At 41.4% G+C, this 26,805-nt stretch overlaps 1 protein-coding gene across 2 annotated transcripts in view; it reads right to left on the minus strand.

Moving 5' to 3' along the window:
* LOC122548665 (sperm acrosome membrane-associated protein 1-like) overlaps window positions 1–26,805 on the minus strand; it is a 206,112-nt gene that overhangs the window by 4,486 nt on the left and 174,821 nt on the right. The window contains exon 6 of one of the 2 annotated variants that reach the window (XM_043687498.1): window positions 11,244–11,373. The exons of the other annotated variant lie outside the window; for it this stretch is intronic. Coding sequence (XP_043543433.1) covers window positions 11,244–11,373 — 130 coding nt within the window. The remainder of the gene's footprint in view (window positions 1–11,243; window positions 11,374–26,805) is intronic. 2 annotated transcript variants of the gene reach the window in all.

The following is a 26,805-nucleotide window of genomic DNA, read 5'->3' on the forward strand; positions in this document are numbered from 1 at the left end:
CCCCCGCCATTTCCGCCACCACCAACAAGACCCCACCACCAGGGATATATTTCCCTCCCCACCCCTTTCCGCCTTCCACAAAAACCGTTCACTCCGTGACTACCTGATCAGATCCATGCCCACCAACAACCCACCCTCTCCTCCTGACATCTTCCCCTGCCACCGCAGGAACTGCAAAACCTGCGCCCATACCTCCCTTCTTACCTCCATCCAAGGCCCCAAAAGAGCCTTCCACATCTATCAAGGTTTCACCTGCACTTTCACACATGTCATTTATTATCCGTTGCTCCTGATGCGGTCTCCTTTACATTGGGGAGACTGGATGCCTTCTTGCAGAGTGCTTCAGGCAACATCTCCAGCTGAACATTTCAACGCCCACTCCCACTCTGCTGAGGACATGCAGGTCCTGGGCCTCCTCCACCGCCACTCCCTCACCACCCAATGTCTGGAGGAAGAACGCCTCATCTTCCGCCTCGGAATACTTCAACCCCAGGCAATCAATGTGGACTTCACCAGTTTCCTCACTTCCCCTTCCCCCACCTTACCCTAGTTCCAAACTTCCGGCTTAGCACCATCCTCATGATCTATCCCACCTGTCAATCTTCCTTCCCACCTATCTGCCACACTCTCCTCTCTGACCTATCACCTTTACCCCATCCACCTATTTCAATCTCAACTATCTTCTCCCCAGTCCTACCCCCTCCCATTTATCTCTCCACCCCCAAGGCTTCCAGCCTCATTCCTGATAAAGAGCTCCTGCCCGAAACATCGATTTTCCTGCTCCTTGGATGCTGCCTGACCTGATGTGCTTTTCCAGCACCATTCCAATCTTGACTCTAATCTCCAGCATCTGCCGTCCTCACTTTGGCCTACAGAACTCAGACTAGACTTATTTATGCTGTTCCAAATATACACAACAATCCCAATAAACAAACCCGCTTAACCACAGTAAAATGAAACAAAGGCTTACAGATCGAAGTTAGAAGGGCAGAAGGGGAGAGTCGAGCAGCCTGCTTCCACATAGCCCACAGCTGAAACCCCAACCTAACTTCAGTTTCTAGGACTGAATTGCTCAGCTAGAGAGCTGGCCCGCCCCCTTGACTTATACAGGTTACTTCTAAAAGCATAAAAGCTTTGGCCTAAAGACTCATCTGTTTACATATAAACAAAAAGGCCTTTCATCTCTGTACCAAACCTAGCCGTTTCGGAGCCTGGCCTATTTACGACCCCTCTAAAAAAAACCAAGGACACAGTATCCTTGAGAAAAGGAACAGCTTTTAGAAAAAAGTATCAGCTTTGTGATATAAGTAAATAATCAAATTAAATATTCAAACACAATTTCACTTTCACCAAACCATGTTGACTCCGCCTGACTACATTATGATTTTTGAAGTTTCCTGCTATAAATGCATTGCAGCAGATCAAGAAGCAGCTTACCATCACTTCTTCGAGCATGATTAAAGAGCCCATGTACCAGAAAAAATAAAAAAAACTTCTTAATTTTGGCTTTCAGCATTTCTCTATGACAGATGTTAGGCTAACCGTCGGTGATGGGCAAGTTGTTGGAGGGAATCCTGAGGGACAGGATGTACATATATTTGGAAAGGCAAGGACTGATTAGGGATAGTCAACATGACTTTAAGTGTGGGAAATCATGTCTCACAAACTTGATTGAGTTTTTTGAAGAAGTAACCAAGAGGATTGATGAGGGCAGAGCGGTAGATGTGATCCATATAGTAAGGCATTCGACAAGGTTCCCTATGGGAGACTGGTGAACAAGGTTAGATCTCATGGAATACAGGGAGAACTAGCCATTTGGATACAGAACTGGCTCAAAGATAGAAGACAGAGCGTGGTAGTAGAGGGTTGTTTTTCAGACTGGAGACTGGTGACCAGTGGAGTGCCACAAGGATCGGTGCTGAGTCCACTACTTTTCATCATTTATATAAATGATTTGGATGTGAACACAGGAGGTGTAGTTAGTAGGTTTGCTGATGACACCAAAATTAGAGATGTAGTGGAGAGCAGGGAAGGTAATCTCAGATAGATAGATGCTATCTATCTTCTAAATCTCATTAGCTCCTGCCCAAGCACCTGAATGACAGATTAACAAGTAGCAAGTCCCAGCATGTTCTGTGAATGGCTGGTCTTTCTGTCAACTGTAAAAGCTCCTCCTTGACTCAGAAATATTGGGAAGCTCACCAGCTTCAGAAGATATGTGACATCAGTGAATACATGGAATTTTAATCTCATTGTAATCTTTCTTACAATCACACTGAGATATATTGGGAAGTGTAGTTTGTGAATTGTTTGCACTTCTTTTATGTAAATAGATTGATTGCTCTGGGGAGCTTCAAAACTCAGTGGTCAGGCTTCTCAAAGAAGATGCCATAGTGAAAACATTTTTAAGATGTTTCAAGCTCACAAGAGACAAGTGAAGATAAGTTTGATTTATTTTGCTACAAACATGATTATGGAAACCTTCTATGTTTATTTCTTGGAGACTTTGAAGGATAGTGCAAAAATAGGTTTATTTCAAGTTTTGTGAAAATACCCAGAGTGGTTTCTGTGAATTAAGTTACTGATAGGTCATTGTCAACATTGGGAGATTTTGATTTTAAAAAGCTTACTGAGAATTCACAACACTGGTCACAACTACTTGCCTTGCTGTGGACCCCGGTTGGGGCTTGAAGGCGGAGAGGAAAGAGTTGATATTTAAGATCTTGTAACAATGTAATTAACACATGGTAATACCTCAGGAAGATTCCATAGTTATCTGTAATAATGTTAGTGAGTCACAAAATGAGTATCAGACTTGGAACTGAAATCGAATCAAGGAGGACAAAGGCAAGGAGGCACTTGCGGAAGAGCTTATGAATACAGTGATTAATACCTGGGTACAAATCAAATCAAGGAGGACAAAGCCCATCGAGCTGGAACATCTGCTGATAACAGCGATCAGGAACAAAGGCAGTTTCTTGTGAAATGTACGCATAACTTGTAGATTCATAAAATTGTATAAATTAACCAGCCCAAGCTGTATTCAATGAGAAGTCTGGGCACCCATTTGAGAACTTGACTTTTCCCAAAAGCTTTTATCTGTTTTTGACCCACTATTGATCTGAGTGTGGTAATATTTTACCAACAAGAGGGCTTCTTTGGACAGTGCCAGGTTTAGAAAGTTTCTGTTTTCTTACTGCTTTTTATTCACATTTCATTGTGCCTTACATAAAGTTGCCTCTGCCGCTCCCCAGCAGATAGGTCCCTACTGATGAGCAATGTCAAGCAGCCTCTCTGTGTAACTACACAAAAGAACATGTCAATACAGCAATGCTGACAGCCTTTGGCTCTGACTGAAGGGCCAAAATGTTAACAGGGTATGGCAAACCAGGGTATGGATGCTGTGATCATGCAGGTAGGTGCTAACAGAGCAAGAAAGTAGCCCTGGGGTGCAGCCTGCTCCAATCCATTAGCTGAGTACCTGTGCTTGCACATAAAGTGTCCTTGCTGCAGCTTTTCAAAGCTGGTTGCCATTGCAACCTGCAAAGCACGTTTGTGCTTCTTCAGCATCCTGTAAGTGGATTAGAGAGGTACCATGATGATCATGAGGTGTTGGTAAATGTTGGATACCAATGTCTGCAGATGAGGAGGGAGAATGAATGATGTCTGTGAATTGTGCCCTGAGTTTCTGTGTGGAGCAATGCAACATGGGTGCTCCATGCAGCAGTGGTGAGCTGAAGTTGCGGTGACCTCCATGTTGAGAATTCTCAACATCCAGCTTATTCGACAATTTTGGTAACATAGGAAGCTGAATATTAGTGAGGCGAGGTGGGATGTTAAAGGCATTTAAAAAGTAATAATCCCCCTAAGATAACTCTGCAGAGGCTGGTATCTTGTCACCAGGTCATCCATTAATGACATGTGGAGAGTCCTTGACACTGATCCAGCTCCCTCAGAGCCAACTCTCAGAGGGAACAGAATGTCTGATACTTCTGTTCTTAACAATCAGCCAGGGTTTCAGGGAACTCATATTCAATGAGGTCCACCCAGCTGACCTCGTTACAATCATTACAGCCCATTAAAAGGCAACTCACCATTGCCTAGTAAGAAATTCACCTCACCACTCAGCAAATGCAGCAAGATGCTCCGGATGTTATGGTCAGCTATTGCCCATGTTGCTCAGGCTTCTACAAGATTCCACCCAAGATATTCAATTGACCATGTTATAACTGGTAAAACGACTTTAACTTGTAACCTATAAATTAAGAAGTATTGGGTTTATGAATGGTAGTGCACTCTTTTTTTCTCTACTTTTAGGTGGAAATTTAGATTAGATTAGATTCCCTACTGTGTGGAAACAGGCCCGTTGGCCCAACAAGTCCACACTGATCCTCTGAAGAGTAACCCACCCAGTCCCATTTCCCTCTGACTAATGCACCTAACATTTTGGGCAATTTAGCATGGCCAATTCACCTGACCTGCACATATTTGGACTGTGGGAGGAAACCGGAGCACCCGGAGGAAACCCACACAGACACTGGGAGAATGTGCAAACTCCACCCGAGGCTGGAATTGAACCTAGGACACTGGTGCTGTGAGGCAGCAATGCTAACCACTAAGCCACCATGCTGCCCCATTATTTTTCTGTTTTTGCTGGTTTATGAGGCTGACCACTCTTGCTGTGATTTTATTTTAAATGATTGCACAAATATATGAGTCAAACAAATCAAAGTGGTGAGTATATTACACATCATGAGTGATACTTGAATGTGACGTCTGAAGTATGTCACCTCACAAATGATTGACGTAGATGTGAACGGGATGCAAGGTTATCTATTTATAAACATTCTCATATGTGCAATTTGATGAATCACTTTTTCATTTTGAAGTTCTCAGGGCAATGTCACTGAACTTGTTATTTCAACAGGAGAAAGTGAGGACTGAAGAAGGGCTTATGCCCGAAACTTCGATTCTCCTTTTCCTTTGATGCTGCCTGACCTGCTGCGCTTTTCCAGCAACACATTTTTAAGCTTGTTATTTCAATACCCTGGCTACTAGTCTAGAGATGTAGGTTCAAATCTCACTATAGCAGTAGAGATAACTTAAATTTATTTAATTAAATTTGAAATCAAACATGAACAGTGACTATTCTCAATTGTTGCAAAAACCCATTTGGGGCAGAAGGTGTTTTTAAAGAAGGAAATCTGCCCTGTTCCTTTGTTTGGATGACATAAGACCCCAGATCCAGAACAGTATGGTTGACCTTAACTGTTCTCAAGGGCAACTAGAGGGTACTTAGATGGTGGTCTGGTCAGTGATGCCCACATCACATGAAAGAACATAACAATCCTAAAATAAACCTACTAATGCATTGCTTTGCTTTCTCAGTTAGCCTGTCCATGTTTCTTTATGACCTTCTGTTCCAGTGATGCAATCTTCTTTGTAGGACCATAGTGAATAGCTGAGTGGAGTGTTAAAGGAATACTACGAGACAGAATCTGCAAGGGGGTGAAAGCTTTAAACGTTTTTAGTGATATTTGGGAGGGGGATAGCTATTTTGAGGTCAATAAGTTGTTAGGAAAAGGGAATAGGTTAGAAATGGTACTGGAGATTAGGGAAATTATGGAAATACAGGTTTAACTGCTATTGAAGTGGTTTTAGATTTTTGTGGTATTGGTGGAAACAGAGGGCTTTAAAATCCAGGACTTCTCTGGCGCACTACTTGGATGACTTGGAGCATGAGAAGGGTATGGCAGAGAGCAGTGAATTCCTCGGCCAGTATGGCTCTTCTTTAGCAGAGTCTGTTTTGAAGAAGTATTATATCGGACGTGAAATGTTAACTCTGTTTCTTTCTCCTAATCCTAGACTCCCCATCCGGCAGAAATAGCTTTATCTCTACCAACCCTATCTTTTTACTTTACTACCCTGAAAACTTTGGTTGAATAATGCTTTAGCCTTTTAAATTGTAGGGAGCACAATCTTGTTTATAATAATCACCCCTCAGAATTTAATGTTTGGAGCTCATGTAGCTTTCTGATAAATCTATGTTACATTTCGTTCATGGTCAATATTTCTTTCATAATTTGAGCTATTCAGAACTGTTGACAGTACTCCACAATCAGGATTTCTCTATAGCTGAAGCATGGCTCTTACATCATTGTCTTTTCATTATTGAAAACAAGCCTTAGGTCCTCAACATATTAACATCAGCATTACATTAGCATTTTTTATTTTCTGCACTTGTTCATGACATTTTAATGATCTATGAGTGGTCCTTATTTGCTGGATTTTCACCATTTACAAAATATCATATTTTTATTTTAAGTTCCGAGATCATGGTCTCTCATTTGCTGGTGTTAAAATCCATTGGTAATAATAATATTTTCCATTCAGTTAATTTCTTAACAACTCCTTACACTATTACACTTCAACCTCCATTGTATTTAATGCTTTTGATCTGTATATCATCAGAAAATTTGGATGAACGCCTTTCTAGCCCCAAATGCTCTGTTTACAGAAAAACAGATTGCCACAATTTAACTTCAGTTGCAAGGGTGGACATGAAAATAAAATTGGGCTGGATATCATTACCACCCACACCACTGGGGTTTCCTGCCAGAAGGAATTTGGGTTGCAAAATGTTTGTCCAAATATTGGAAGACTTGTTTTAATTAGATGCAATTGACTAGAATACTTCATCCAATGTATGTCTCATTATTTTCTCCTTAGCAACAGTGGACACAAAGAACAGCATGTGCTTAGTGAACAGGTTAGCTACAAACTTAGGGAATGCGGGTATGGGGGATGGGTGGTGGTGGTAGCAGGAGTGGTAGGGTAGAAAAAAGGGTAATTTAAATATAAAGAGGTTGTTTTGAGTACTTCAAATCAATAGGAATGAATATCTGCTGCCTCGTTCCCATGGTAAAACAGGGTTCAATACATTCCCTTATGAAAAAGATGATTCAAACTTCTTCTGTAAGGCAAACATTATAACTTCAAATCTTTTCATTCTTTGCTGAAAGCAAAGAAGCACACAATACTGAAATCCATAATTGAACAAAAGGGTTTTATCCATGGCTTAAAACGTCTGTCCATAGTTCATCTCCAATGTTTTTTCCCTTGAAGAGAACATGTAAAATTGACCGCTGTTATTTATGTGCATCAACACCCTTGTGTTGTCAATTTGATTGCTTCCAGCAGAAGTAGCAGATGGTGATACACAACTAGGACGTAGGCTTGAGTTCAATAATTAAAAGACAATGATAAATCAAGCATTTACAATCATGTAAAAATTGGTTTTCAGCATTTGCAATCAATTATAAGAGAGCAATCAATGGGATGCAAAGGCTTCATCCACCTGCACATACCTTTCAGTTTTTTTTTGTTCAGCCCTACATACTGGAGTCTGCTTCCTCTCAAATCACAGGAGGAGTTTTGCTTTGATGCAGCAGTGAGATTGATGCAGCCTGTTTGGCATTGCACCATTCAGTATCCACCTTGCCTGCAGGAACTTTGAGGATCAGATTTAATAATTCCATATTTGAGACACATGCTCTGGTCGGCACCTGCTGCTGTAAGCTTGCACTGAGGTGGGGAATAAGTAAGGGAAAGGGAGGAAGAATTGCCTGTGGCTTTCCTTATTACATAAATGAATGCTGCTGCACATGTAATGTGGATGCAACAGAACATAAATAGCATAACACTGGAGGAATGTAAACAGAAGTGGTCGATATCTGAATGATAGTAAGAAGAGGGGGCAGTGAAAGTAGCAAACAAATGACAAGAAGCCTCTTCATCACTTGTTGAAGATGGGGAACCCTTTGACCTGCCCTCCTTCCCCATGTAGAGTCATAGACATGTACAATACAGAAACAGACCCTTTGGTTCAACTTGTCCATGCTGACAAGATATCCTAAATAAATCTAGTCCCATTTGCCAGCTTTTGGCCCATATCCCTCTAAACCATTCTTATTCATATACCCATCCGGATGCTTTTTAAATGTTGTAATACCAGCCTCCACCACTTCCTCTGGCAGTTCATTCCATACACCCAACTTCTGCGTGAAAAAGTTACTCCTTAGGTGCCTTTTAAATCTTTCACGTCTCCTCCTAAACCTACCTCCTCTCATTCTGGACTCCCCCAGCCCAGGGACAAGACCTTGTCTATTTACCATATATTAGACAGTGAAGTTCGAAGGGACATGGTTAGGCCAAGGTCTTTTTCCCAAGGTAAGGGAGTCCAAAACTAGAGGGCAAAGGTTTAGGGTGAGAGGGGAAAGATTTAAAACGGACATAAAGGACAACTTTTTCACACAGATGGTGGTGCGTATATGGAATGAGCTGCCAGAGGAAGTGGTGGAAGCTGGTACAATTACAACATTTGAAAGGCATCTGGATGCGTACATGAATCAGAAGGGTTTAGAGGGATATGAGCCAAATGCTGGCAAATGGGATTAGATTAAATTAAGATACCTAAATTAGTTGGACCGAGGGTTTATTTCTGTGCTGTATAACTCTATAACTCTAAGTCATGCTGAGCATCCTTTAAAGGAGAGTGGTGCAACACAGCCAGGAAGATTAGCAGTGAGATCCAGCACAGTGTACAAGGTAGCTATAGACAAGATGTCAAGCCATAAGAATACTGTGAAGTGAAGTGACTCAACAGTGAACAAGTGACATATATCAGGTAAAGTTAAAAATCACACAACACTAGGTTATAGGATACATATGATCCTGCTCCACTATCTGACAAACGAGCTGCTCTCCTAAAGCTTGTACTTCCAAATAAACCTGTTGGACTATAACTTGGTGTTTTGTGAATTTTACCTTTGTCCACCGCAGTCTAACACTGGCACCTCCACATCATGTACCAGGTAGATTTAACCATAAATGGTCTCTTGTCAATACACTTTACATTGATTCCGGGCCTACAGGAAGTCCTGAAACTATCTTAGAGCTCTCCCCTTGCCTCCATGTATACTGGTATCCCAGACAAGCAAACATTCAAGTTTTTAAAAAGTTCATTCATGGGTTGAGGGCATCCCTGGCTCGACCAGCATTTATTACCCATCCCTAATTGCCCAAAGGGCTGTTAAGAGACAACCACATTGCTGTGGATCTGGAGTCACATTTAGGCCAAACAAATTGAGGACAACAGATTTCCTTCCCTAAAAGACACTAGTGAAGCAAATGGGTTTTTACAGCTGTGGTTACAAGGTTGCCATTTGGCTAGCGTTTTATTCCTTTTTTTTATTGAGTTCAAATTTCACCACCTGCCATGGTGGGATTTGAACCCATGCCCCAGAATATTAACTTGGAGCTCTGGAATATGTCTGAGTGACATTAACAGTACACAACACCCCCAACCCCACTCCCACCCTGGACAGTTGTAACACTCAATAAAAATCATTGGCGTGCGGCCTCCTTTAAGTTTTCCAATATCAGAAGCTTTCTAAACAGATAAATTCACATGGTGTATATATCACGAACACACAGAACTGCAGGTTGGTTATTTTGCATAAAATTGCCTAAAATTTACAGCATAGTAGCTGGCCATTCATTCCAACTGGTCTATGCCTGTGTTTATGCTCCACACTCTTTCCTCTTCTCTGCATCAACACACTCCAATTCTTTTCACTCTCATGTGTTTGTCCAGTTTCTCTTAAAATGCACCTATGCTATGTGATGCAGCTACTCCATGGGGTAGGACTTCCATATTTAACAACTCTGTAGAAGAAAGTCTCTCCAATATTCATAACTGGATTTACTATTTTATATTTATGGCCTGCCTTATATTTATGGTCCATTGTTATAGTCTTCCCCATAAGTGTAACTTCTATAAATCTTAAAAAAGAGAACACCTCATGATAATTTATGTCTATGGGTTAACTTATAAAGTACAACTTATAAAAGAATTGATTCAAACTGAAGCAAGTCCCAGTGTGAAAGGCACTTCTTGACAGATGAATCATGCTGATTGAGTGAACAGCAGGTCTCCACCTCAATATTCAATACTAAGGAGCTGGTAATTTCTTCTCCAACAGGAAGAGGATGTGTTATCAGCTTCCTCTGGGGATGAAAGTGGCTTTCTTTGGTTGGGTCAATTACCCTGACTTATAGAGATGCCAAGGATATTTCTGGGGTGCTTTTCTGGACATACATACAGTCATATGGAAAGTTATTTGAGTGGGGTAGCCAGGTAATACTGGTCTGATATTGCCGAAATAGGCATTTCCTTTATTCATGCCAAGCTTTGTTATTTAATGCTGGGCATTCTCTTGCCTTAGAAAATTACTAGGCAACAATGAAATTGCTGAGGGCCTGAGTGAATCCAGGGCAGACTGTGTCCCTGGAAACAGTGTATTTATCACTTACTTTGAACTCGACTTATGTACATTTGCACCTCCAAGTCAATGGCCTAGGCCAACTCCCTGCAGGTGCAGAGTCATGCTCTGGTGGGGCCTTGTTTCTGGAAATCAGTGTAACCACTAAGTTCCAAAGAAATGGAAATGGATGTCAACTTGGGATCTGGTGCCTGCTTGTTCCCTTGTCTGTCTTGAGAATGCTCAGCTGTCTCTCAGAAAGCTTTATGCTACCGATATGTTGATCAAACTTTATGTGAAGCAGAGTTTCTTGATTTTAGTCCTAAATTTCCATTGAAACAGTATGAACCTTTGATACAATTGTCCTGCCGTGATCCTTTATAATTTGGATTTGCATGTTATTATCACTTCATGAAATCTACATTCTTATGATTTGAATTTAGTCCAGCACTCATGATCTGACTCGTCAGAGCATGAAGCAATTTAAACATATCTTCCCCTTATTTATATTCCACTATTTTGGCTGTGCAATGCAAAGCTCTATTTTCTCTATTGACTACTGAAACTCTCAATGGCGCACTCCATCAGAGACTGCAACATCTGCTTGAGTACCGTTGGTGCGATAGTCAAATCTTCGTGGCAAAAATATTCCTCTAAGTTTGGGATGATATAATATTGTTAGATGAGAAGAATTGTACTCTGAAACAAAGCCATATTTCATATATTGGTCCCAAAGGTAAATTTTGCTGAAGTTGGGCTAGATTATCAACAAATCTAAACCTATTAATGTATGCCACTTTGTTATTTTAATTACCAGTTCCCAACGCTGTGGTGTACTTGCAAAGTAATTGTCACATCAGCACTTACACAGACAAATTCTTAAGCTTGTTACTCTATTGACAAAACAGGTCAGTCACTTACCTTCTAAGGCAGAAGAAGACAATTCCACAGATTATGCTCACAACAACCATAACTGCACCACCGGCAACAGCCATCAAAACTATCTGCGACTTGACTCCCAAACTAGGATTTCCAGATCTTGTTAAAGTCTCTGAAGAAAGTAAAATCTAGGTAGTAGGACTGTCTGACCCGAAAATGGTGAACAGAAAGCAAAAAAATGCATAATGTCTCCAATATAGTTTGACAACCCCAATTTTATTAGACATATCTAAATGCTTAAATGTCTAACCATGACTTGCACTCATATAGACTCTTTAACATCAAAGGGTCCCACAGCACAAATGACTAAAAATGTAAGTAAAACCAATGGGTGAGAAAAAGTAGTAAGAGAGAACAGGAGCTAGATTGAAGAGCTAGGTATTAAAGTGACATTTTAAAAGTAGAGGAAGGTGAAGTGTAAAGAACAGAACTAAAGTGAGTGAAGCTTTTCTCACCAATCAAGTAAACTTGTCAGGAGTGGGGTGAGGAGGGTTTGTGAGGCCATATAGGGACCCGTGGCTGACAGCAAGGAACTTAGTTGGAATGCACCAGAGTTTAGCAAGTCAATGTAGTCAGGAAGTGAGGAGTGATAGTCCTGTGAGTTTTCATACAAGACAAGATTGGTGCAGGAGAGTTTTGGACTAGTTGGAAGTGGAGCGAAGCTGTTCAAGAAAAGGAATGTCTGAATACTTGATGGTGATGTAAGTGGGGCCAGAAATGTCTTTCTGTTTCACCACATGATACATCAGACAGGAATCCAACTAAAGATTCAAGTTAGAGTCACAGAGTCATAGAGATGTACAGCACAGAAACAGACCCTTCGGTCCAACTTGTCCATGCCAACCAGATATCCTAACCTAATCTAGTCCCATTTGTCAGCACATGGCCCATATCCCTCTAAACCCTTCTCATTCATATACCCAAACAGATGCCTTTTAAATACTGCTATTGTACCAACTTCCACTACTGACTCTGGCAGCTCATTCCACACACACACACCACCCTCTGTGTGAAAAAGTTGCCCCTTAAGTCTCTTTTATATCTTTCCCCTCTCACCCTAAACCTATGCCTCCTAGTTCTGGACTTCCCCACCCCAGGGAAAACACATTGTCTATTTATCCTATTCATGTTCCTCATGATTTTATAAAACTCTATAAGGTCACCCCTCAGTCTCCGACACTCCAGGGAAAGCAGCCCCAGTTTGTTTAGTCTCTCCCTAAAGTTCAACTCCCTGACCCTGAAAACATCCTTGTAAATCTTTTCTGAACCTTTTCAAGTTTCACAACATCCTTCCAATAGGAAGGAGACCATAATTGCTCACAATCTTCCAAAAGTAGCCTAACAAATGTCCTGTACAGCCGCAACATGACCTCCCAACTCCTGTACTCAATACTCTGACCAATAAAGGAAAGCATACTAAATGCCGCCTTCACTATCCTATCTACCTGCGACTCCACTTTCAAGGAGCTATGAACCTGCACTCCAAGGTCTCTTAGTTCAGCAACACTCCACAGGACCTTACCATTAAGTGTATAAGTCCTGTTCTGATTTGCTTTACAAAATGCAGCACCTCACATTTACCTAAATTAACCTCCATCTGCCCTCCTCAGTCCATTGGCCCATCTGATCAAGATCCCATTGTACTCTGAGGTAACGTTCTTTGATGTCTACTACACCTCCCATTTTGGTGTCATCTACAAACTTACTAACTATACCTCCTATGTTCACATCCAAATCATTTATATAAATAACAAAAGGCAGCGGACCCAGCACCATTCCTTGTGGCACACCTATGGTCACAGGCCTCCAGTCTGAAAAACATCCCTCCACCACCACCCTTTGTCTTCTACCTTTGAGCCAGTTCTGTGTCCAAATGGCTAGTTCTCCCTGTATTCTGTGAGATCTAACCTTGCTAACCAGTCTTCCACGGGGAACCTTGTCAAACGCTTACTGAAGTCCATAGGGCTCATGTCTAATGCTCTGCCCTCATCAATCCTCTTTGTTACTTCTTCAAAAAACTCGAAAAAGTTCATGAGACATGATTTCCCACGCACAGAGCCATGCTGACTATCCGTAATCAGTCCTTGTCTTTCCAAATAAATGTAAATCCTATTCTTCAGGATTTCCTCCAACAACTTGCCCACCACCGAGGTCAGGCTCACTGGTCTATAGTACCCTAACTTGTCCTTACCCCCTTTCTTCAATTGTGGCACCACATTAGCCAACTTTCAGTCTTCTGACACCTCACCTGTGACTATCAATGATACAAATATCTCAGCAAGGGGCCCAGTAATCACTTCCCTAGCTTCATTATTCTGGGGTACACCTGATCAGGTCCTGGGGATTTATCCACTTTTATGTGTTTCAAGACATCCAGCACTTCCTCCTCTGAAATATGAACATTTTTCAAGGTGTCACCATCTATTTCCCCACATTCTCTATCTTCCATCTCCTCCACCACAGTAAACACTGATGCAAAATACTTGTTCAATATCTTCCCCATCTCCTGTGGCTCCACATATAGGCTGCCTTGCTGATCTTTGAGGGGCCCTATTCGCTCCCTTTTATCCTTAATATATTTATAATAACCCTTTGGATTCTCCTTAACGCTATTTGGCAAAGCTATCTCATGTCTCCTTTATGCCTGCGTGATTTTCCTCTTAAATATATTCCAACTGCCTTTATACTCTTCTAAGGATTCAAACTCTTCTAAGGATTCATTTGATCTCTCCTGACATATGCTTTCTTCTTTTTCTTAATCGAAACCTCAGTTTCTCTAGTCATTCCGAATTCCTTATACCTACCAGCCTTTCCTTTCTCCCTAACAGGAGATGTGCTGAGTCCTGAGCTTCCTCACCAGTTTGTGCTGGATTCTGTACATATTCCAAAAAGGGAGAAGTTTAAGAAGGAATGTGGTGGGTGAAGAGAACTCCTGGTCAGAAGATTCCCCATTCTTTTCCCTGGAGCATTGAAGGTTGAGGAGTGCCCTTATAGAGATTTACTAAATCATGAGGGGCATAGATAGGGTAAATAGACAAGGTCTTTTCCCTGAGATGGGGGTGTCGAGAACTAGACAATATAGGTTTAGGGTGAGAGGGGAAAGGTATAAAAGAGACCTAAGGGGCAACATTTTCACGCAGAGGGTCGTATGTGTAGGAACGGGCTGCCAGAGGAAGTGGTGGAGACTGGTGCAATTGTAACAGTTAAAAGGCATCTAGAGGGGTAGGTATATGAATAGGTTTTGGAGGGATATGGGCCGGATGCTGGCCCAGCTGGGGCTAGATTGGATTGGGATATCTGGTTGGCATGGATATGTTGGACCGAAGGGTCTGTTTCTGTGCTGCACATCTCTATGACTCTATGACTGTACCCAATAGTCACTCATATCCAATAGTAGGGATGATATCACAAAGAAGAAAATGTTTATCGAGAAGAAAGGATGATAAGAAAGGCACATTTTTAATGATCCTGGAGGTGATAGTGTGGGAGAAAGGAGGAAGGAGAACACTTTGCTGTAGGATTTCTGGTTGTGTTCATTTAAGCAGGAATGGAACCTTTGTCCGAAACATCGATTTGCCTGCTCCTCGGATGCTGCCTGACCTGCTGTGCTTTTCCAGCATCTCTCTAATCTTGACTCTAACCTCCAGCATCTGCAGTACCCACTTTCACCTTTCAAGAGGAACCCAGTAAGGGTGGTACGATGGAGGAGAAGTGTTAATGAAGGATGGCGCAGTCAATTATATGTTGAACACAATGAAAAAAATTGAGAAGGATGAGAAGGAATTTGCTCAAAATAAAATTGAATGAATCAGTTAAATACAATTTAAACAACATAACAGAAGCCGTGTCTCTTTAAATGTAGTTTCAATTTAAAGAATTCTAATAATTCAACTTTTTATTAAAGGATTTGAAGGAAATAACACAATTTTGAAAAGGAGAGGGAAGGTGCCAAATACTATAAGGTCCAAAGATGTGCAGGTCAGGTGAATTGGCCATGTTAAATTGCCCATAGTGATAGGTGCATTAGTCAGAGGGAAAATGGGTCTGGGTAGGTTACTCTTCGGAGGGTCAGTGTGGACTTATTGGGCCGAAGGGCCTGTTTCCACACTTTAGGGAATCTAATCTAATCTATTCAAAAGGGAAGTGAGTAGTCAGGAATTGAGCAGGAAGCTGAGTAAGTTGTCCAATTTAAAGACCTCTTATCACACCATTTCCATTCAGGTTGGTCTAATCTAAACAAACACTCCGAGTCTACTCTGGTGTAAAACTTCCTAAAGATGTTTTAGAAACATCTGGTGTGTCAGAGTGAATATTAGGCTGTGTGTTTAGTATGCGCAATGCAAAATACTTTACAAAATTTTGTTGCTTATCACTGGTTTGGAAGACCTGCTTTGAAAGTAACACTGAAGATTACTATTGTCAAGCTTTCACAAGCTTAACAAACCCAATCAGTTCTCCATTGAGATGTAGCATGAGGTATGAGATGGGGGGGCGGGGGGTATAGTGTGTCAAGTTTATTAATATGCATCAATTCATTGTAATTGGCAATTAACACAGCCATCCTTTCACCGAATTGTTAGTGAGTAAAAGGTGTAATTGAAGTAACAAAATAATTTATGTTTTCCATTGTAAATTTGTTCTGTTTGCTGTTTATAGTAATTTTGTTCACATGTACTTCACATACAAACACATTGATTTAGATCCCATCTACCTTCTCTTAAAAAAAATTGGAAAGGACATCACCTACCTTAAGAAACCAAGACTTACAAACACAGAGGTGGGACATACCACCAGCGCTTTACCGGAGACTCTCACTCTGATGAGAGTGACCTGGTATGGTGGTGAAACATCTGAAAACAAATCTTCCAGCTCAGTGAGCTAACTTACTTACATACTTTACATCCCTTTGAAAGATATTCAGTTTCAATCCCATCCCTGTCCACAGATGCAGATTTTCAGCTAGCAAAATGATACTGGCAGAGCAACAGGAGGAGTTGCAGCACATTGGGGAACCTGAGACTTGACACTGATGCATTCATACCCAGGATTTTATGTAGGGAGGAGTGGAGTGAATTCGCTCAATCACTTTCTCATGGCTACTTTTGAGAGACACAGGTTAGGTTGCCAAGGAACTTGGCTAAAAATCTGCAAGTATAATGAGTGAATATTTAAAATGCTGTGATGTCAGGCAAAAGTAAAATGCAAACCTACATTGTTGTTCTATATATGAATTTCATTGGTAAATCCACTAAAAAAGAAGTAACTGAATGTAAAATGTGACTTGTAGTTTTGATGGGGGATGCAATTCAGTATATGTCTAACAGCACCTCCTGAGATAACCCAATCTCATCCCATCAACTTCAGAGCCATCATGGTTGTGGAAAAATTTGGGATTCACTATCTGTCAATGGTGTCACTGTGCAACAGTCATATGCAATGCGTAAGTTGTCATTGGGCTTAACATCAATTCATTTTGAAATTGTAGGATTTGGAAATTTTGTAACAGTTCCCCTGTTCCGAGCCATCTTGACTTGCAATATACCATTAGTTTTTTTAAAAATACGGGTGACTTGTGTTATTTTGTCATCTCACATCACAATGCTACAGATAATATGTAAAAGTAAAATTATAGGCTTTTTTAAAAGGTAACTAACTGGAATCAATGTAATCACAATGATTTTTCAGTCAGTTTAATATTCTACAGAAAGCAGAAGTGCAGGAATTTGCCATCAGAATTCTGTGCAGAGTATAGCTGTGGTATCCACAGAACTGAAAGAATTCTTATTGAGGCAATGATCCTCCTAATGTATCAGGTGGTGTAAATAAATATTTGTTAAGTGTTTGTAAAATAACTCTATTCACATTTGCACCAAGTCTCTAGGATTTCATTAATGGATCAGCATGAATGTTGTTACACAGAATCTGGAAAGTTTAGAGTTTAAAATTGAAGTAATTGAAGTGCAAATAAGCGTGAATTTATTTGTGGCTAATTTATTTTCTACTGCTACACAAACCAATTTTCAAATTAGTTTTCATTTGTTCATGAGATGTGATGTTACCAGGAGTTTATTGCCCATCCCGAATTGCCTAGATTGCAGTTGAGTCAGCCGCATTACTGTGGGTCTGGAGTCACATGCAGGTCAGCCCAGGAAAGGATGACGGATTTCCCTCCCTAAACGGCATTAGTGAACCGGTCATCATTATGACAATAATTATATTGTTACATTGTTGTCCTTAGTTCCAGATTTTATACAATTGTTATGCCATGTCCCCAGAACCTTAGCTTGAATTGAATTTATTACATTTCAAATTCAAGAATATCTTTGACTATAAGTGACAGGTAAATGCCTTTAAAGTATGAGCACAATGAACCATAAATGTGGGGAACCTCTTTGTATCAGCCAAGCTTTCCTAGTGTAAATAAGAACACAGAACTCTCATAGTGTACTGGGGAATAGGAAGACTAAGGGCAGTAGCAGAAAAAGAGTAGCACAACTTCAAAGGGACCTCTGTACTTCCTGTATCTTCCAAATGCTGCATTTGGAAATACAGGCATTAGAAATGCCTAAGGCTGGAGCAATGGCCTTAGGTTGCTCCCTACTTATTTGATCATGGCATGTGATGGTCGCTGGCAAGATCAACATTTGATACCCATTCATATTTGCTCTTAAGGGAGTGGAGCTGGTGATCCATCTCTTGAATCACTGCACTCTGTGTGCTGTAGGCATATCCAAAGTGCTACTAACAAGGGAGTTACAAGATTTTTACTCAATGACAATGAATTAATAGTGATAAAGTTCCAAGTCAGGAAGGTGTGTGATTCGGAGCGAAACTTGCATGTGATGGTACTCCCTTTACCTAAAAAGCCATTGAGTTAATATTAGAATCATAGAATCACAGAGTCATACAGCATGGAAAGTGACCCTTTGGTCAAACCAGCCCATGCTGACTATGTTCGCAAACTAAACTAATCCAACCTACCTATGTTTGGCCCATATCCCTCCAAATGTTGCCTATTTGTGTTCTTATCCAGTTTTGAAATGTTGTAACTGTACTTGCATCCAACACTTCCTCTGGCAGTTCATTCCACACATGAACCACCCTCTGTGTAAAAATGCTGCCTTTCATGTCCTTTTTAAATCTCATTCTTCTCACCTCAAAAATACCCCTCGTTTTGAACTCCCTCACCTCAGGGAAAATACCTTTACCATTCACCTTATCTATGCCCTTCATGATTTTATAAGCTTCTATAAGATCAGCCTTCTACCTCCTAACCTCCAGTGAAAAATGTCCCAGCCTATTCTTAAAGCACAAACCCTCCGTTCCTGATAATGTCCTGGTAAATCTTTTCTGAAGCCTCTCCAATTTAATAGTACCCTTCTTATAGCAGTGCAATTAGAACAGTACACAGTACTGTACAACTTCCTGTACAACCTCAACATTACATCAATTCAAAGGTCTCAGCAATGAAGGCAAGTGTGCTAAATGCCTTCTTAACCACCTTGTCTATATATGAAGAAAATTTTAAGAATTATATACTTGAACCCCTATGTCTCTCTGTTCTACAACACTACCAGGACCCTACCATTCACTGTATAAGTCCTGCCCTTGTTTATTTTACCAAAATGCAATACCTCACATTTATCCAAATCAAACTCTATCAGTGACTCCTCGGCCCATTGACACAATTGAGTAAGATCTCTTTGTAATCTTAGACAACCTTCTTCATTGCCAACATACCACCAATTTTGGTGTCATTCACAAACTTACCAACTATGCCTCCTATATTCTCATTCAAGTCATTTATACGAATGACAAACAAAAGTAGACCCAGCACCAAACCCTGTGGAACATTGTTGGTCAGACCTCCAGTCCCGAAAAACAACCCTCCAACACCAGTCTCTGTCTCCTATCATAAAGCTAATTTTGTATCCATTTGGATAATATTATATAATAATATTGTATCCCATGTTACAAAAGGTGAAGTTAAGGTGGTTTGGTATATTTGGTATGGAAGAGTATTATCTGCTATCCTTAACAAGCGTCTGTACTGGACGAGGTGGTGGAAGAAGTGCAGTCTTTATAGTCATACTGATCTTGGCCTAGATGCAGACAAAACTATAACACCATGAAGAGAAGGCCACTATCAATTGTTTTCTGAGATCTATGTACAAAAATGAAACGCTTTGAAAACACAATATACCATGAATAAAAGTTCATGCACAACAACGTCTGAAACAAATAATTCCTTGACTGTATCATGAAGAGTACTGTATCAAGAGATTGTTCTTCAACAGCTGATCCATGCAGCTGTCATCTGCTGCCATGGTTGTTACGATCCTTAATTTTGCTCCTTTTGCCGGGCTGCTGTCCCTCATGTGGGGACCATTCAAATGCTCACGTCCAACAACTCCTGAGCTCTGCATCCTCGGAAGGCTTGATTGCACAGTATAGCTGCCACTATGACAGCTTGGTGCAGGTGACTTTCTGGTACCTTGTGGGACCAGCCAAGAGAATAGCAATGTGTACATCTTCTGAAAGACAGAGTAGCGCCCTCCATGCCACTATCATTTTCATTTCTGCAAGAGATCAGCCTTCAGAAGACAAATGGCACCTTTAAACCCCTGTTTATTACTTTCACCAGTCTCTCCAAGATGGGACATCTGTCTCTCCAAAGCTAAGAACAGTTCTGAGCCCAGAATTGACAAAGTAGACATTTGAACTCCTACCAAAGCTGAAAAGACTGTGAGCCGATTACTGCTCTGGGGACCTAACTACAGACCTCCTGTACCTGGCCATATTCTTTCGATAGACAGCAGAATACTGTTATCATGCAATATGACACGATACAGGCTAGAAGGGGATTCCCCCAAACTTTCAACCATTGTGTTGAAATTCTTTGACAGGTCTTCCAATGGATTTTACAACTGTTAAAGGCAAGATGATTGTTTTTGCTCATTTCTGGATCCCTCAAGACTGCAAAGCTATCCTCTTAAGTGAACCTTGGGGAGGATCTTGACTCCTGTGAGCTGTTACTTTGAATTTCTCTGCCAGCAGTGCCTGATGCTTCTCACGAGTGCAATATATATCACCACGTGCAGTCTAAGTGACTCTCTCTAAACCATGACCAAATGTTTGTGATTGGGAATGATGCAATATGTAAAGATGCCCAATCAGGTAGATTCTCCTCCCCTGAGGTGTCCTCTTCTATGTGTTACAGATATTGTTAAGGTCCGAGAGGAAGTAGAGAGGCACAAGAGTTAGAAAGGCAGAGAGAGATTGGGCGATAGCAAATGACAGACATCATGATGTAACTTGATGTAAACAAGCCGCCTGATAAAGTGCACGGGTACAAGTGATAATCAAAGATCATTTTTAGAGAGGCTCCTAGTCTTGAAATGTCCTAATTGGCTTTTTTGGAGAGGCCACTAATTTTCAGATTAGGCTGCCCTGACCCAGTGAAATTTACGATATCAGCAGATATCCCCCAACAACCCTCACCTCATTTTCTTTGGGTGTAATTTTCAGAAAAGGTGAAACTTAGTGAATATCTCATACAAGGGAGAGTGCTACCGTGTGAAATCAGATGCCGAGAGCAGAAAGGACCAAAGTGTAATTGTGGGGAGGCTTTAAATGGAAAGTGCATGCCTCTTCTGAAATTGATGAAAAGAGTCTGACAGTGGACTCTAGTCTTAGACCATAAGCCCATTAAATATTGGAGCAAATTAGACCATTTTGCTCATGAACCTGCTTTGCCATTTGACCATGCTAATATACTTCTCAACCCCATTCTCCCACCTTCTCCCCATAACTCTTGATCCCCTTATTAATCAAGAACCTCACTATCCTTGTCTTAAATACACTCAATAACTTGGTCACCATAGCCCTCTACGGCAATGTGTTCCACAGATTGAAGATCTTGCTCCTCATGTCTGTTCTAAAGGGTCATCCCTTCACTCCAAGGCTATGCTCTTGGGTCCCAGTTTATCCTACTAATCCAAACATCTTCTCCACCTCCACGCTATCCAGGTCTCTCAGTATTCTGTAATTTTCAATGAGATCCCCTCCCATCCTTCTAAACTCCATCCAGTACAGATCCAGAATCCTCAGGACCTTCGAGGCAAGGATCATTCTTGTGAATCTCTCCTGAACTCCCTCCAATGCAGTGCATCCTTCCATTGATGCTCATCTTCATCAGGAGATGAGGATGATCTCCAGGGAAAAGGGGAGGCTTGCCTACACTTCATGCTGATGTAATTCTTTCCTCTCCCATTCAAAGCAAAACTATTGGAGGATAAGTGATTTGGTTTTAAACACCATTAAGCCGGAGTTGGGAAGGGGCTCTGTGTCAACCTCTCGCATTCAAACCAAGCATGAGGAACCCAACATCGGGAACATGGTCATGGAACCGAAGAACCTGGCAATGATAAGATGGTCACTCAAAGCTGTCCCTGCCATTGTCTCTAATTCCCTGCTCCCTTTCCACTTAGCTCTCATCCGTCCTTCATTTGCATGTGCTTGGAAGTAGGAGTCCAATAACAATTCCTGATGAAGTGCTACCAGCAAAAGCCACCATTCCCAGTGGAAATGGCAATGGAGAGCTACCAACCTCTGATTGACTGATGGTTCTCAGGACCATAGGATTTCTACATCCTGGGATAAATCCTGAAGAGTGTCCAAAGCTGGCCAGTTAAGTTCTTGAAAGATGCTTAGCTTGTGCAGCCTTCCTCATAGAATAGCTGTGGGTCTCCCACCATCCTCTAACTAGTAGGCGAGACACCCAACATCCACTTTAATCTTCAACAAATCAACTGGCTCATGGTAAATACTGATCACAGGACATACTAAAGGAATGACCAGTAAAAGGAATAATGCACGAGCAGGCACATGTCAGGGAAAGCATTGTGTAGACGGCTTCATCCACAGTTGGTATCCAGGGAGCTTTCTTCTACACAGACCTTTTGAAGTTGTAATGTATGAGACTCCTTCACTTCAGCAAGGAGGTGGTTACTGAGCACGTGCCCTCCTACAATTACAATCTCAGCATTGCAGCAAGGAATTGAATATTTTTTGACAGTCAGTCAACATGGCACTTAACCATTATCCCACAGTTTTCTTCAGGTTACAATAAGTGATATCCATGACAAGTTGTTCCCTCAATGTCTAGCTGGTTCATACAGAGGCCTATGTCCAATCCCCTGTTAGCACTCATCTTACAGTCCTCCATACCAGCTTTAGATTAGATTAGATTACATTACATTACAGTGTGCAAACAGGCCCTTCGGCCCAACAAGTCCACACCGACCCGCCGAAGCGCAACCCCCCCATACCCCTACATTTACCCCTTACCTAACACTACGGGCAATTTAGCATGGCCAATTCACCTGACCTGCACATCTTTGGACTGTGGGAGGAAACCGGAGCACCCGGAGGAAACCCACGCAGACACGGGGAGAACGTGCAAACTCCACACAGTCAGTCGCCTGAGGCGGGAATTGAACCCGGGTCTCAGGCGCTGTGAGGCACCAGTGCTAACCACTGTGCCACCGTGCTGCCCTTTATTCAAACCATTATGCAAGAATCTGAATGGGGCCCATGCTCAGGCTGGGGAAATCCATTTTCATGATGTGTTGTAGTGGGGCTGGAGGATTCAACTAACCAAATGTTAGTGGGAGAATGCCTAAGAACCTCCTCACCTCAGAAGCATTGGAAATTTGGGTCCTTTTAAAGTTGAATTTTCTAGTATTTCCTGGGTACCATGAGATCTCATGTAATATAATTATTTCCTTTCCCCATAAAAAAACATTTCTCATTAAGAATGTCAAAAGGAAGCTGACAATAAATGCCACCAAGGCCTCTGTGTTCCACAGGCTGACAACAAATAATTATCTGGCATCATATGTATCCTATTATCAAAAGAAGGTTTAGGCAAAGAAAAAAAACAGTTCCCAACATGATTGAAATTGAATCTTCAGATGGAAGGTGGACCAGAGGAGGTTGAGGAAGAGTTCTCCAACATTATGACTAGAGACCGTAATGCTGTCCTCAAAACTACAATGAGATTGACACACTCCATGCCCACAGCCTGTTCATCCTCTGTATCAGTGAACCCTCCTCCATTGTCATGGGCCATAAACTTTACTTGTCTAAGTCACTAATGCATTTATCCAAACTGCTGATTCTTCACTAATTTAGTAAACTCTCTGAAAATTCCTTGTGAATGGCTAAATATTTATGTTCGATAACTGGCCACAAACCTCCAAAACGTAACAGAAGTTAACTGGGAAAATAAGGAGACTGAGAGGGAATTTCTAGAAGTTGTGGCATTGATTATTTGGTTCCAGAAGATTTGAATAATCTCAAGAAACCATGAAGCTAAAAACACAAGAATTCTTGGCTCAAAGTAAATATACAATCGAGAGAGTTCTTTTTGAAATTTTGGTTTTGAAGTATAAGTGCTTACGAGGTTTAGTATTAAATTAATAGTGTTTGTTCATTTTCTTATGTCAGTAAAAATATTTTTTCCTCTAAACTACGTAATCCCACTGCCTGGTCTTTTCAAATAATAACTGGGAATTCAAATTCTTTTTGGAAGTTACCATCACAGCAATATGGTGCTGATCTCCGAGCTAGAGCTTGATAGGGGTTAAAAATACTGAGAGGTCATGATTAGAGGTTCTAAAGTGAGGGAAATGTAGAAAATAGGGGCAGGAGTAAGCCTTCAAGCCTGCTCCTTCTCTCAATGTGATCATGTTTCATCATTCAACTCAGTGCTCTGTGCCTCCTTTCTCCTTTGATCCCCTTAGCCCTGAGAACTATATCTGACTCCTTTTTTAAGGACATTCAATGTTTTTGGCCTCCACTCCTTTCTGTGGTAGAGAATTCCCTGGGCTCACCACTCACTGGGTGAAGAGATTGCTCATCATCACAGTCCAAAATGGCTTACCCCATATCCTTACCATGACCCCTGGTTCTGGACTCCCTGGTCAGGGAAACAATCTTTCTGCATTTACCCACCCTGTCTAGTCCTGTTGTAATTTTATAGGTTTCTATGAGATCATCCCTCATTCTTCTAAACTCCAGTAAATATAATGCTAACTGATTCAATCATTCTTCAATAAGTCAGTCCTGCCATCACAAGAGTCAGTTTGGTAAACATTTGTTGCGCTCCCTCCATTGCCACAACATCCTTCCTCAGATAATGAGACTAAAACCACACACAATATTTCAAATGTGGGCTCACCAAGACCATGTACAATTGCAGGGAGACATCCCTGCTCCTGTACTCCAATCATTTCACTATGAAGACCAATATATCATTTGCCTACTGTACTTGCATTATTACATTATTTCCACCATAGTTAATATGCCACAAGAACCTCCTCACCTCAGAAGCATTGGAAATTTGGGTCCTTTTAAAGTTGAATTTTCTAGTATTTCCTGGGTACCATGAGATCTCATGTAATATAATTATTTCCTTTCCCCATAAAAAAACATTTCTCATTAAGAATGTCAAAAGGAAGCTGACAATAAATGCCACCAAGGCCTCTGTGTTCCACATATTTCCACCATAGTTAATATGCCACAAGATATATATAAAATAACATACACACACATATATGCATAATAAATCAAAACTGGTGACAATTCATAACCCACCAGCTCTCTGTACTGCAGTTCTATAATGCAAGATCAGACTAAGAATTTTTTGGAATCAGTTTCACTGCCCTGGAAAGATGACTCCAGCCAACATCAATAAACATAATGAAAATAAACAAACAAACAAATATTCTTTGCCTCTGTCCGAAATGGCCTACCTCTAATCCTTAGACTGTGACTCCTGGTTCTGGACTTTTTGGTTATCGAGAACATCCTTCCTGTATTTACTCTGTGTAGTTTTGTTAGAATCTTGTATGTTTCTATGAGATCCCTTGTCATTCTAAACTCCAGTGACTATAGTCCCAACTGAATAAGTCTCTCCTCATATGCCGGTCCTGCCATTCCAAGAATTAGCCTGGTAAACCTTTGCTACACTCTCTCTCTGTAGCCACACTATCCTTCCTCAGATAAGGAGACCAAAACTGCACACAATAGACCAGTTGTGGTCTCACCAAGGCCCTGTCCATTGGCACCAAAGGTACCCCTGCTCTTGTACTCAAATCCTCTTACTATGAAGACCAAAATACCATTTGCCTTCTCTTATGCCTGCTGCACCTGCACATTTACCTCCAGTGACTGGTGTGTGAGGACCTATGTCTCCTCCACCCCCTCCTATCCCAACCTCTTGCCATTCAGATCATAATCCACATTCCTGTTTTTTGCTACTAAGAATCCAGAGTTCAGGACTGCAATGAATTTATAGTAGTCTGTTTACCCCTACAAGGCTCATGGCGAATCACTAATTCATCTCCACATGGAGCTCATTGAGAATAAGTTTCCTCAGTTACAGGAAAAGGCCTGCCCAGCAGGAACTCATCATCTACCCCTTTATAAAGCAGATGCAGGAATGGGTCTGCAGTACTGAGTGGCCTGGGTTGGGACTAGAAGGGCTTTTGCCCGAAATGTCGATTTTCCTGCTCCTCGGATGCTGCCTGACCTGCTGTGCTTTTCCAGCACCACTCTAATCTAAACTCTGGTTTCCAGCATCTGCAGTCCTCACTTTTGCCTATTTACGCCACAAGTAGTGGCTCTATTTTATTGTTAAAAAATCAATGATGTTCTTTTCCAACCGGGTTTCCTGAGTAATTACAGTAAGGGAAAGAAAAATGAGGGACTACAGAAATGGAACAGGACAATGGGCCTTACTATGCAGTTGCAGAGAGCTGGTCCAAGCTGGATGGGTTGAACGGCCTCCTCCTAAACTGTAACCATTTTATAATGCTGTGAATTAACCTGGCTAAAGGCCTTGGTCAGAAAAAAATGTAGACATTGATAAGTGAATTTACCTTTCACATACTAAGTATCATGTTAATAGAACATAGAATAGTACAGCACAGAACAGGCCCTTCAGCCCATATACACCTCAATTAGGTCCCCTCTCTTCCTTCATTTTTCCAATGAAAAAAGTCCATGCTTAGTCAACCTCTCTTCATAAAATAAGCCCTCCAGTCCAGGCAGCATCCTGGTAAACCTCCTCTGAACCCTCTTCAAAGCATCCACATTTTTCCTATAATAGGGCGACCAGAACTGGACGCAGTATTCCAAGTGCGGTCTAACCAAAGTTCTATAGAGCTGCAACAAGATCTCACGACTCTTAAACTCAATCTCCCTGTTAATGAAAGCCAAAACACATATGCTTTCTTAACAGCCCTGTCCATTTGGGTGGCCATTTTAAGGGATCTATGTACCTGCACACCAAGATCCCTCTGTTCCTCCACACTGCCAAGAATCCTATCCTTAATCCTGTACTCAACTTTCAAGTTCGACCTTCCAAAATGCATCACTTCGCATTTATCCAGGTTGAACTCCATCTGCCACCTCTCAGCCCATCTCTGCATCCTGTCAATGCTCCCGCTGCAGCCTACAACAGCCCTCTATACTATCA

Source organism: Chiloscyllium plagiosum, chromosome 3, assembly GCF_004010195.1.
Source record: "Chiloscyllium plagiosum isolate BGI_BamShark_2017 chromosome 3, ASM401019v2, whole genome shotgun sequence".
Classification (NCBI taxonomy): Eukaryota; Metazoa; Chordata; class Chondrichthyes; order Orectolobiformes; family Hemiscylliidae; genus Chiloscyllium; species Chiloscyllium plagiosum.